The sequence below is a fragment of the Prunus dulcis genome, chromosome 1 (genome assembly GCF_902201215.1).
Source record: "Prunus dulcis chromosome 1, ALMONDv2, whole genome shotgun sequence".
In the NCBI taxonomy this organism is placed as follows: domain Eukaryota; kingdom Viridiplantae; phylum Streptophyta; class Magnoliopsida; order Rosales; family Rosaceae; genus Prunus; species Prunus dulcis.
This window is the reverse complement of record NC_047650.1, coordinates 30534836-30547209: the sequence shown is the minus strand read 5'-3', so window position 1 is coordinate 30547209 and position 12374 is coordinate 30534836. Positions and strand designations below refer to the sequence as shown.

The window sequence follows — 12374 nt, the reverse complement described above, 5'->3', positions numbered from 1 at the left end:
AAAAGAAAAAGGAAAAACCAGTTATGATTTGAGCACATAAAAAGTCCATCAGAAAATTCGAATGCTTGGATGATGGATCACTTATGGACCCTTTTTTTTTTTTTCTCAAGGAAGAGGAAAAGGTCATGTTAGGAAAAATCAGGCAATTCTTGTATCACACTTATTTCCAAATGAGAGATTATACATTTGACGCTGTTCAAGTTCCTTATTCAATGAATGCACAAGATATTGCTTCATCGTTTCTTTACAAAGCTACTTTACAAATATGCCTAAGGCTCTTCCACCAACCAATCTCTTTTATTTTACAAGTTGGTATTATACACGCATCTACATCTACAATCCCCCATGCTAGCAGCAGTTTCCATCTCTTTCAACTATCAGCAAGCGAATTGGGCACAGCTAAAGCAACAAAACAAGCATTCTGTTTTTGCCTTTTTTTTTTTCTTTTTCTTCAACGACCCTTGTCTTGAAAGAGACCACTTACCACCCAAAAAGTTGTTGGAGGCACCAATTCTCTCGGACTGCAAAATCATGTAACAGGTGGGTATTGCCAAACCTGTATTAACTGTTGCTGCTCTGGATCCTCATAATGACAATCCAAAGAAGCTGCTGCGTCGTCATGAACTCTTACATGGGATACAGTAGATGAAGGAAATCCATCATGTTCTTCACGATGCCGCAAATTCAATGAAAGTGACACCTCATTGCTGCCGACTGCAAATTGATCCAACCCCGACATGTCATATGTGGCAACAGCATTATGGTTGAGACTGTGACCAGACTTCTGCACTTGCCCTGGTTCATTACTATCAGCAGTTGCAGATATCATGCTTTCCTGCAACTCCTCTTTCCTGTCCTCAGATGCTGAGAATTCAGCTCTTGCTTCTTCCTTTAGCACATTTTCTGGTGAAGATTTCGAATCCATGTCCAAATCACCGAATTCTTCTTTGTACATCTCCTCAATCATGGGCTTCCAAAGACGTACCCTTGCATTGATAAACCAGTTGGCAACCTGATAATGAACAATATTAGAAATGACACTACGCAAAAAAACACAAGGATCCATATGGCCTCAGACATTTGGTGATGAAATATTTTGAATTAAGCTAAAAACTTCAAATGATTAAGAGAAATTACAAGGAGTATAAGAATTTGATGAGTTATCTTACCTGGTTTCTGGTTAACCCTGTCTGCCTTGCTAGCATAACTTTTTCTGAATCCTTTGGGTAACTGGAGGGACACCAAAAACCACGAAAGAATCAGTGAACCAAAGTTCTTAAGAAACTGACAAGTATAATTTTCAATCAAAGGGGAAATGGTGTTCAGGTACATACGGAAGAAGGAAATGCTCAAACAGCCAAGCACGAAGGATTGCAACAGAGCTCTCCGGAAGTCCTCTTTGAGGCCTCCAAGCATGCTGCATTCCGCCAAGCTGCTGAAATGCCCTCTGCTGTCTGAGCTGCTGGTCCACGTAGCGAAGGCGGGGTATTACTCCTCCTTGACCATCTGATGAAGAATCTTGCTCTCCCAGTCTTTTCCGTGTCACTTGAATTTGGCCTTTGATTGCATCACGCAAACTGCGGAAGTGACGGGAAATTGCTTGGAGAGCAAGTGCAGTGTATGGTCCAGCAGCCCCGTTCCCAGCCACCTTGTCAAAATATGACACCACAACTTGCATTTGCTGGTAATATTGTTTATATCTTCTATCTACCTACAAGAAAAGAAAAGAAAAAGTCATATCAATTGATGAAATAAGAACAAAGAACAAATATTTAACAAAAATGTTTTGGAATTGGGATTATTTACCTCATCCAACATGGACAAAAGTTTGGTCTTCTTGTTCTGCAAATCCTGTCGTTCTGCTGGTGATAGCTCCAGAGTAGAGATGGTACTTGATTCACTAGGATCCGATGACCTTGGTAAATGTTGATCATTCCCGTCAGTCTCTTTGGAACCATCTAATCCAATCCGCTTAGAGTTTTGATGCTTGTTCAATCGAGACTGCTTCAGCGCCTTTCGGACATTTACCACTTCATCAAGCAACTGTTGTGCTGCCTTGAGGTGCTTGGAGCTTAACATAGTGCTAGCGGAACCTAATGAGTCATACAAGTATGTTTCGGAATGCATTTCTTTGGATCCCACTGAGCACATAGGATTGTACAAACTGTGTGTTTTGACAGTCTCATGGCCACCACCTCCATAGAAGCCAGATGTCAAGCTTTCAAAGTTCTTAAACTCCTCACTTTGATTGTACTCATCTCCTTTACAGTAAATTTCCCCCTTCCCTAGCATTGGAGAGGTGCTCAAAACCGAAGAGAGACTTGGATTTGGATACTGGTACTGAAATGAAGGCAGAGAAACAGCAGGGGGAATTTGTGTGGAGGCAAGGCTAAGAGATAACCCATGATCCTGAATATTATGTTTACCAATCAAAGAATCCCCAGTAACACAATCTCGAGCTTGATCACTTGTGGGTGGAATAAACACCATTTCATTCCTGCCACCATCAGAATCAGCATATTTGTGAGGAGAGAAAGAGCCGCCGGACAAGACTTCAGAGTAGGATCCAGCAGCATATGAAGCTTGATTCAGATACATCATCATGTTGGCGGGGGGTTCAGGATAAGAAGCAAGTTTCTCATCCCCTGCATAGGAGGGGTTCAATAAGTTTTGGTTGCTTAAATTTTGGAAATATGTAGCCATAGCTTGGTTGGTTGGTTCCTCTGTCTCCAAAGTCAAAGCCTTGAGTTAACCTGCGACGAAATCCAAATTACCAGTCTTGCTCAGAAACAAATTACCATTGTAGATCAATCACAGATTCCTAACATAAATAATAAGAAACTCATCAAAAAGAAAGCCTAACCAAAATTACCAAAAGCAAAACCAGCAAAATGAAAAGGAACCAGAGAGTGATCAAACTAGAACAGAAGCCAAATTTAACCCAAATATCAAAATCTTCTTCTTCTTTTTCTCCGGATCATCAGAAGTATGTAGTGAACATGTTAACACAGGAAATTAATATCAAGCACTCAAATTCCATTCCATTCCATCACAAAGAAGAATAGTAACATAATTAATTAAAATGAAAGCAGCAGGGGAGCTTCGTGAAGTGTACCTGAAAGGTGTGGACTGGGAATGAATTGTGAAGCAAAAACAAATGGGGAAGCTTTAGATGGATAGAAGAGAAAAGAAACTGAGGCAAAGTCCTCCACCTCCTCGTCCTCCCTTCCGAACTGGAGACAAACACCAATCCCGAGAGATTGAGATATAATAATTCCCAAACAAGACCAACCTCCTTATCATTGGAACAGCGGCACCTACTTCTTCAGGAGAATATTATTATATTATGATTATTCATAATTGAATAATGGAAAGAATGGGGAATATCAACACCAACTTGAATATTTTATTCCCCCATTAAAATATTATGAGTTTTTTTAATTGTAAATAAAAAAAATTAGTTTGGCCATATGTATACGCTAACAAGCCAGACAGAAGAGAAAGTTCCTGAAGAAGACAGGCGTGGTAGACTTGGACTATGACGAGAAGAGGTGACGGGCGTGGGTGGTGGTGGTGGTGGTGGGTGTTTGCTTAAGACGGTTCAAATCAAACGTTATTACGCTAACGGCTAACCAGTAACCACCAGTGGGTGAGTTAAGTGAGTCGTTTCAATTGTTGTTTGTTGTTGCTGTATTTTATTTATTTATTTATTTAAAATTTAATTTATTATATTGTTTGGATAATTAACGGGTTGGGGATTTGGGCTTTGGGCTTTTGGGCTTTGGGAAATGTATTCTATTATTTGGTATGTTATTTATTGGCTGTACTACGTAGTTTGCTAGTAGGCTAAAGTTGTGGAAAACGTGGAAGTTGCAAACTCGCGTCTTTAGTTTATTTGAAGCCTCGTAGTACATAGCTTGGTTGTCTTGTCGGAAGATGGATGTACAGTCCGTTAACTCCAACGACGGGTTAGACTTAAAAGATTAGACCGTAATTTTAACGTTACGGGCTTATGAATTTACTCTATGCTTCTTTTTCTTTTTCTGGTAAATAATAGGGCTGGACACGATAAGGTTTGGTTTTGTGTTTCTTCTTGAATGCAAATCGAAACTGAAATTTATACACAGTCTGATTTGGTTTGATTTTCATAAAAAGTGTCTAAAAGAACCAAATCAAACCAGACCTATATAGTTTTGATTCGGTTCGATCGGTTTTCGGTTTGAAAAAATAAAAATATGAAGAAGTGAAAAAGAGAAAAATATGAAGAAGAGAGAACTGTTGATGCGAAAAAGTGGTTTGACACGTGGTTCGCCCAACTTAGTGATATTGTGTCTTCGGAAGGGAGTTAGTCTTCAGAAGATCAAGTTCCTGCAAAAGGGAACGTTCGGTAAGACCTTGGGGTACCGGTGCGGTACCGGCCGAAGGCTCTCCGATGCTTAAGTAAGTACAGATTTAGTAAATGTCAGATTACAGATCAAGCGGTAGCGTACCGTTGGTTCTTCTCTCCCTTCCCTTTGGGGAAGGGGGTCTCCTTATATAGGCCTTGGGAGGCGTGCTCTATGCTCATATTTCCGATGTTGGACTATAGGGGCGGATTGTGAGCATGACACGTGTCCAAGGGCAAAACATCAAGATGCATAAGCTTCGGTAGGGATCCTGCCGAAGGGCTTATAGTGACAAGCGTCGATTCCGTCCACGTGTCTGGTGGTCATTGGAGGTTTAATTCGGGTATAAACAGTAGTCCCCCAAGTTCTCTTCCGAAGGTTCTTTAGAAGGGAATTTGGTTCTCCCTTGATGGTTCGTAGATGCCTTGCCGTTCGGTAGGTTCGTTTGGGGGAGGCATCCCTGAGACCCGACGGGTCGCCGATGCTGAGAGGGGAGAGGGCAGAGACGCCTCGTTTTCCGCACCTGGCGTGCAGGGACGCTTCGTCTTCTGCACCTGGCGTGCAGAGACGCTTCGTCTTCTGTACCCGGCGTGCGGCTCACATCACCATCCATTGGGCGACACGTGGCTGGCGAAGTGACGTCTGACGGAGGCATTTATGAGCCGTTTGGTTTCCCGAGGTATACCGTTGCAGCCATCTCCCTATAAATTGAGGCTCCTCCAAGCGTAAAACTCATTTTGCATTTGAGAGTTGACGCGAGAGCTCTGCGCAGGCGATTTCTGAAGGGTGAAAACGGCAATCGAGGAGATTTTAACGCGAGTTATCGGCAATCAAGGCGATTTTCGAAGCTGGTGAACGGCAGTCAAATCGATTTTCAAAGGAGTTCTCGGCAATCAAAGCTTCCAACAACACTCAAGGTAAGGTGCCGTTCGGTACTATCAAAAATTCTTTCTTTATTGCCATGCGTGCTTTCGTAGCATAAGCCTAGCCGATCGTCTATAGGGGCCCTCCTTCGGTAGTGTAGTAAACTATAGGTAGTGGCGTAGACATCGGTAGGGTAGTTCATTACAGAACCTTAGCCATCCTTTTTCTTTTTTCTTGTAGATGTCTTCTAGCGAGTCCTCCTTCGGCAGTGAGCCCAACGCGTTCGATGAGGAGTTGTCATCGGGCTGGGACACGTCTAGTTTGGCCGTGAGCCTCGATGCCGAAGGGCGAGAGGACACCGATGTTGAAATTATCGGTGAGGAGGTGAACTCCGCTCCTGCCCATGGCGTCGGTAAGGGGCTGATGACGGGGCAGCCGTTTCCGTTAGCCGCAGTCTACAAAGACGGTACCCGATTCAGTACCTTCGATCACCAACCGGAGGCTTCTACCTCTGGTCGTGATGAGGCCACTGCCGGTCCCTCTCGACCGAGGATAACAATCATCCATCGGGAGCGATCTAGGATACCGGTGGGCGTGCCGAAGAAGGCCCTGTTCGGAGTCGACTACTTGGAGCCGAATAAGATTACCGAACGGGAGCTCCAAAAGATTAGGGCCGAATACCTCATCCCTGACTCGGTGAGGATGAGGATCCCGAGTCCGACCGAGTCCCTCAGCGACCCCGCAGATGGCGAAGTCGCCTTCTTTACCGACATGCTGGTGCAGGGGGTCAGGTTGCCGTTGCAGCCTGCTGTGCAGAGGATACTCGCCCAGATCGGGTATGCCCCGGGTCAATACAACCCCAACTTCTGGGTGGCCCTGATGGGGGTGATAACGGCATTCGGGATTGCCAGGGAAGGGGAGCCTTCCTACGAGCAGTTCTCCTACCTCTACAGCATCACCAAGTCAAAGAGTGCCGATCATGGTGGCTGGGTTCAGGCGAACTGCTTGAAGGCTTCCGAGCGGGGTCACTTTGTCAGCTCGGTTCCAACTTCCCAGAAGTCGTGGAGGAATCGGCGGGTGCTACTCTCCGGTGATTGGGAATCGCCATCGGGAGTACGCCCGCAGTTCCCGGTACCCACGACCTTCCAAATCGCCGGTAGGTTTCCTAGTAGCCGATCGGTAGGCTGTCTTCCCATTTTCCTTTGATACTCGTTTACTGACTCTTTCTTTGGACAGGCAAACTCAAGCAGCCGACTCCTACACAGAGCGAGATTCGGCAGATCGATAGGGTGAGGCTGAAAGTCCCTGCTGCCGAGCGAGTGTATCCGCGCTTCCTCTTCACCGACAATCTCATCAGAGCCGGACTCGTCTACCCTGCCGAGAGTAAGTACAGTTGTGCTTCCCTTCAATAATTTTTTTGTTGTGCATGCCGACTGACTGGTTGTTTGACCAGTGACGGACGCAAGGAAAACTGCCGAAGCCAAGAAAATGAACGAGTCCTCCAGGAGGCGGCTCATGATAGGCCTGGAGGGCAAGAAGAAGAAGAGGCACCCCGAGGCGCCTTCCGTTCGGCCGTCCACGGATCCCGAGGACGTGACCCTGGCGGAGCGGCTGCGGCAGCTAGGCGCCGAGCCCGTTGCCTGGCCCTCTGCCGAAGTCTCCGCGCCGAGGCAGTCGGATGCCGAGGCCGCTGCCTCAAGAGCAGCAGGTAAACGGCCGGTGACGATGGACTTGGAGGCTTCGCCAGCTTCCAAACGGAGCCGTCCGTCAGAGGCTTCACGGGCCGTTTTCGCGGCGAAGGACGACGACGGACCTACCGATGCCGTCACCATCGCCTGCCCGTCGAAGACGGTCCAATTCGTCAACCACATGATCCTCGGGTCGCAGATGGAGCTGCCGGAGGTTGACGAACTGCCGAAGAAGATACTTCGGGAGCAGGCGGGACGTGCCTTCCGACTGCAGGCAGCGGTAAGATTTTATCTTTCGGTGTTGTCCTTTCGTTATTTTTTGGTGCCGAGTGTGGCTTCTTTCTGACTATCTTCCCCGTGTGCAGGAGTCCATGGAGATGTGGCTGTGCGTTAAGCGGGCCATCTCCGCTGCCGAACGGGCAAAAAGGGCATGCGATGACGGCAGGGCCAAGGTTGCCGAGGCCGGCAAGGCGCTCCACGAGCACGCCCAGCTGGTCAAGGAGAAAGAGGCCGCCGAACGGCAAGCTCTCGCTTCGGAGGCGAAGGCGGAGCAGATGCGGGCAGCTTTGGAGGCGGCGCGGGCGACAGCGCGGGATGCCGAGGCCGTTTCGGAGGCGGTTCAGGACGCCCTGGAGGAATCTGAGCGGAACAAGACCGCGGAGATCGAGGCTGTCGTTCAGTCAGCTGTCCAGGGCTACCGTTCATCTGATGAGTTCACTACCCTGCTGGACAAGGAAGTTGGCTCGGAGATGGCGGATCTATTGTACCGGTTCAAGCGGTACAACCCCGGATAGAAGCTGAACTTGAACTTCGCCGCTGATCCTCTTCCCCTTCCGGAGGGACTCACAGAAGAAATGATCGAAGATTATGAAGGGGAGGAAGCCACTGCTGCCGAGGTGCCTGGGTCTGTCGAGGCCGCCACCGGGGACGAAGCCACTGCCGGGGACGAGGCCACTGCCTGAGGGCATTTCTACATTGTACTTGTTAATTTGTTTTTATTTTTATTTGTTCCGAACACATTGGTGCCGAGGGCATCCTTTAATTGGAATTTAAAGTTTTTATCCAACTTTTAATTGTCTGAGTGTGAGTACGTTACATTTGCTAATCGTCGTAGACTTATTGCCGATCGAACGTTAAAATCGGTATTCACAAGTTATAACTAGCAATTGCCGTAGGCTAATTGCTGATCGAAAGTCACATAAGGACACTGTTCGAGTTTCAATTTTGACAAGTCCCGAAGGGATCTGTAGGGTAACAAACTTTAACGATCGCCTATTGCCGTAGGCTAATGTAGAACGCCGTAGGATGTTAACATTTAGCTGCCGTGGGCAAATATGAATTAAAGAGAAGCTAAAGTAATAGTGCCGAAGGCTTTCTATTAATTCCAGTAGAACAAATACATTGAGTAATTACAGTTCCAACCTGCCGTAGGCTAGGTCACTTGTAGTAGTATTTGAGATGTTCTACGTTCCAAGGATGGCCGAGGGCCTTGCCGTTGGAGCCTCTCAATCTGTAGGTTCCCGAGCGAAGGATACCGATGACTTCATAAGGTCCTTCCCAGGAAGGTCCGAGGGTTCCTTCCGTGGTATCCTTCGTCGCAAGCGACACCTTGCGCATGACCCAGTCCCCGATTCGGAAAAAGCGGGGTCTGACCCTAGAGTCATAATACCGAGACACACGCTGTTTGTAGGCTTCATTCCGAAGGTTGGCCTGTGCTCGGTGCTCCTCGAGTAGGTCAAGGCTTAGAGACATGGCCTCCTCGTTCTGCTTCGGTGCGAAGGTTTCCGTTCGGTAGGAAGGTTCGCCGATTTCCACGGGTACCACTGCTTCCGATCCAAAGGCCAGAGAAAAAGGGGTTTCTCCAGTGGACGTTCGGTAAGACGTCCGAATGGCCCACAGTGCTTCGGGAAGCTTTTCCGGCCAGGCTCCCCTTTGCCTTGTCCAGCTGCCGTTTCAGCAGTTTCTTCACTATTTTGTTTATTGCTTCGACCTGACCGTTCGACTGGGGATGGGCTGGTGATGCAAAAAACAAGTTGATTTTCAAACGGGTGCAAAATTGTTTGAAGAGTTCCGAATCGAATTGCCTGCCGTTATCGGTAATGATCGCATATGGGATACCGAATCGGCAACAAATGTGAGTCCAGACGAAATCTTCAATCTTTGCTGCCGTTATGGTTGCAAGAGGTTCGGCTTCTACCCATTTGGTGAAGTAGTCAACGGCAACCACTGCATATTTTACCTGCCCCTTGCCTTGTGGCATTGGGCCAATCAGGTCCAGTCCCCATTGTGCGAAAGGCCAAGGACTTACGATCGGTGTGAGAGGTTCAGCAGGGATATGTGGGACGTTACCGAAGCGCTGGCATTTGTCACACTTCTTCACCAGTGTATTGGCGTCCTGATGCATGGTTGGCCAAAAGTATCCCTGCCGAAAGACTTTGTAGGCGAGGGATCGGGACCCGGAATGGTCGCCACATACACCGTTATGAATTTCCCGAAGGACGTAGTCCCCCTGCTCTGCCGTAAGACATTTGAGATACGGGGTGGTGTAGCCACGTTTGTAGAGCACATCGTTGATGACTGTGTATCTTGCCGATCGGTATCTTAGCTTCCGGGCCTGGGCTTTGTCCTCAGGTAGGGTGCCGTTCGTCAGGTATAAGTATATATCAGACATCCATGTATCCTCATACCGTACGGCACATACCTCGGAGGCTACAGCGCTTGGTTGGGCAAGGATCTCCACTGGTACCTTTCTTCCGACTTTGTCGTTTATCGCCGAAGCGAGTCTTGCCAAAGCATCGGCATGGCTGTTTTCGCCTCCGGGGATCTGTTTGATCTCGTATGCTTGGAAACTTCGGAGTAGCTGATGGGCGGTTGAAAGGTAGGCGTACATGGAGGCATCCTTGGCGGCGAAGTCTGCCGTTACCTGGTTCACAATGAGCTGGGAGTCGCTGTGAATTCGGATTTGCTTTGCATTCATGCTCTTGGCTAACCGAAGGCCGGCCAAGAGGGCTTCGTATTCCGCTTCGTTGTTGGATGTCCGGAAGTCAAATCGGAGGGCGTACTCGATCTTGAGTCCGTCCGGTGTTGTCAGCACCAAGCCCGCTCCGCATCCTTGCTGGTTTGCCGAGCCATTGACGTGCAAACCCCAGACGGGAGTTGATGTGTCGAGGCGTTCGGCGCCTGGTTGATCCGGCAAGATGGTCTCGGTAATCGCCTCAGATGTCGGCCGTACTGTTGCTGGGGTAAGCTCGGAGATAAAATCGGCAACAGCCTGGCCCTTCTCCGCGGGCCTCGGAACGAACTGTATGTCGAATTCCCCGAGTTCGATCGCCCATTTGATCAATCGGCCCGAAATTTCTGGTTTCTGGAGGACTTGCCGGAGGGGGTGGTTGGTCAGGACTTTGATCCCGTGTGCCTGGAAGTATGGCCGAAGTCTTCGTGCCGAGACAACAAGGGCTAGAGCCAGCTGCTCTAATGGTGGGTACCGAAGTTCAGCACTCTGGAGTGCCTTGCTGACATAGAAAATTGGTAACTCTGCTTTTTCTGGTTTCCGAATCAATACCGAGCTGACGGCAGTTCCGGATACCGAAAGGTATAGGTAGAGAATTTCTCCAGGCTGCGGTTTTGACAACAAATAGGCTTTGCTCATGTAGTTCTTCAAGTCTTGAAATGCGTTATCGCATTCGGCAGTCCATGTGATATCCCGTTTGCCCCCTTTCAAGGCTTTGAAGAACGGTACACATTTATCGGTAGCTTTCGATATGAAGCGGGTCAGGGCGGCCACGCGTCCGGTAAGGCTCTGAATGTCCTTCGTCGTCTTCGGCCTCTCCATATCGATGATTGCTTTTATTTTCTCGGGATTCGCTTCGATCCCCCTCTGACTGATCATGAAGCCGAGGAATTTCCCGGAAGATACACCGAAGGCGCATTTCTTCGGGTTCAGTCTCATCCGATAGTCTTTCAGTATGCCGAACATGATTGATAAATTCTGCAGGTGTTCTTCGGCAGTCCTGCTTTTTACCAACATGTCGTCAACATAAACCTCCATGATGTTGCCGATGTAACCGGCGAAGATTTTGTTGACGAGCCTTTGATATGTTGCCCCCGCGTTCTTCAAACCGAACGGCATGACATTATAGCAGTACAACCCTTTGTCCGTTATGAATGCGGTGTGCTCGCTGTCGGGAGGGTGCATGAATATCTGATTATAGCCGGAGTAGGCATCCATAAAGCTCAGCAGTTCATGGCCTGCCGTGGCATCCACGAGCTGGTCTATCCGTGGTAACGGAAAGCTGTCCTTCGGGCAAGCTTTGTTGAGATCGGTATAGTCTTGGCACATTCGCCACCCGCCTGTGGACTTTCTTACCATGACGAAATTTGCCAGCCATACCGGATATGTTGCCTCCCGGATGAAGCCGATGGTTTGGAGTTTATCGACCTCCATGCGCATCGCTTCGTATCGTTCGGCATCGTATGATCGACGCTTCTGCCTTACGGGCTTATAAGCGGGTGAAATACTGAGTTTATGGCTGATGACCTCCGGGGCGATGCCGGGCATATCCTCGTAAGACCATGCGAATACTTCCGAATGGTGCCGCAAGAAGTTTATGAATTGCGCTCGGAGGTCTGCAGTGAGTCTAGTGCCGATTCTAATCTGTCGATCGGGCTGCTCATCGCTCAAGGTTATGGTCTCCAATTCTTCGGCAGGTTGCGTGTGAGGAGTGGGTGATTCCTCTCTGGGGTCGTCAACCGGTCCCGTACCGTTCGGCAACCCCTGCACTGTCATGGTCTCGTTCGGGAGTTTGAACGAAGTTGCCTTGAGCGCCGTAGCGTAGCAAGTTCGCGCACTCAACTGATTTCCCCGGATTGCCCCCGTGCCGTTCGGGGTTGGGAACTTCATCAACAGCATGTGGGGCGAAAGATGCGCCTTGATCCTCGTCAGTGCCGTTCGGCCAACGATAACGTTGTATGCCGTCGGGCAGTCGACGATGAGGAACTGATCGGACGTCGTTGTTTTTCTCGGCGCCGTGCCAAATGTAATTGGCAGTCTGACACTACCGATCGGTTGGACCAGATCTCCAGAGAAGCTTAACAGAGGTGTCAACTGCCGGTCGACTTGGTTGTCATTGATTCCCATCTCTTTGAAAGCTTCAGCAAAGATTACGCTCACGGAGCTCCCGGTATCGATCAGCACTCGCCCCACATCGTAATCGGCAATTTCAGCTCGGATGATCATTGGGTCGTCGTGGGGATAGAGGATTCCCTCTTCTTCCTCTTGGCAAAATGTGATCGGCTCCCAATGAACTTTTGGTACTTCCTGGTGCCGATTCACCTCTATGCCGAGCACCTGAGGAAACTGCGCGGCGCGCACATACTGTTTCATCGAACGGTGGCTCATCCCCGCAACGGTAGGTCCACCGCTGATAGTGTTTATCAT

General features: G+C 48.6%; 2 protein-coding genes across 3 annotated transcripts; both read right to left on the bottom strand.

The window, feature by feature from the left end:
• Positions 1-128: 128 nt before the first annotated feature.
• On the bottom strand, positions 129-3618 carry LOC117615491 (BEL1-like homeodomain protein 3). Of its 2 annotated transcripts, none has more exons than XM_034344576.1 (5): positions 3116-3618; positions 1807-2821; positions 1335-1711; positions 1170-1230; positions 129-1012 (listed from the first exon to the last, which is right to left on the bottom strand). In XM_034344576.1, the coding sequence occupies exons 2-5, from the start codon at positions 2701-2703 to the stop codon at positions 530-532; spliced, it is 1818 nt and encodes a 605-aa protein (XP_034200467.1). In that variant the 5' UTR covers positions 2704-2821; positions 3116-3618; the 3' UTR covers positions 129-529. The 2 variants fall into 2 exon arrangements, with proteins under 2 accessions (XP_034200467.1, XP_034200466.1); XM_034344575.1 differs by having other exon boundaries at positions 1807-2753.
• Positions 3619-8374: 4756 nt separating this feature from the next.
• LOC117617998 lies at positions 8375-12374 on the bottom strand. The gene is made up of 3 exons (XM_034347637.1): positions 11086-12374; positions 9188-10947; positions 8375-8760 (listed from the first exon to the last, which is right to left on the bottom strand). The coding sequence occupies exons 1-3, from the start codon at positions 12372-12374 to the stop codon at positions 8375-8377; spliced, it is 3435 nt and encodes a 1144-aa protein (XP_034203528.1).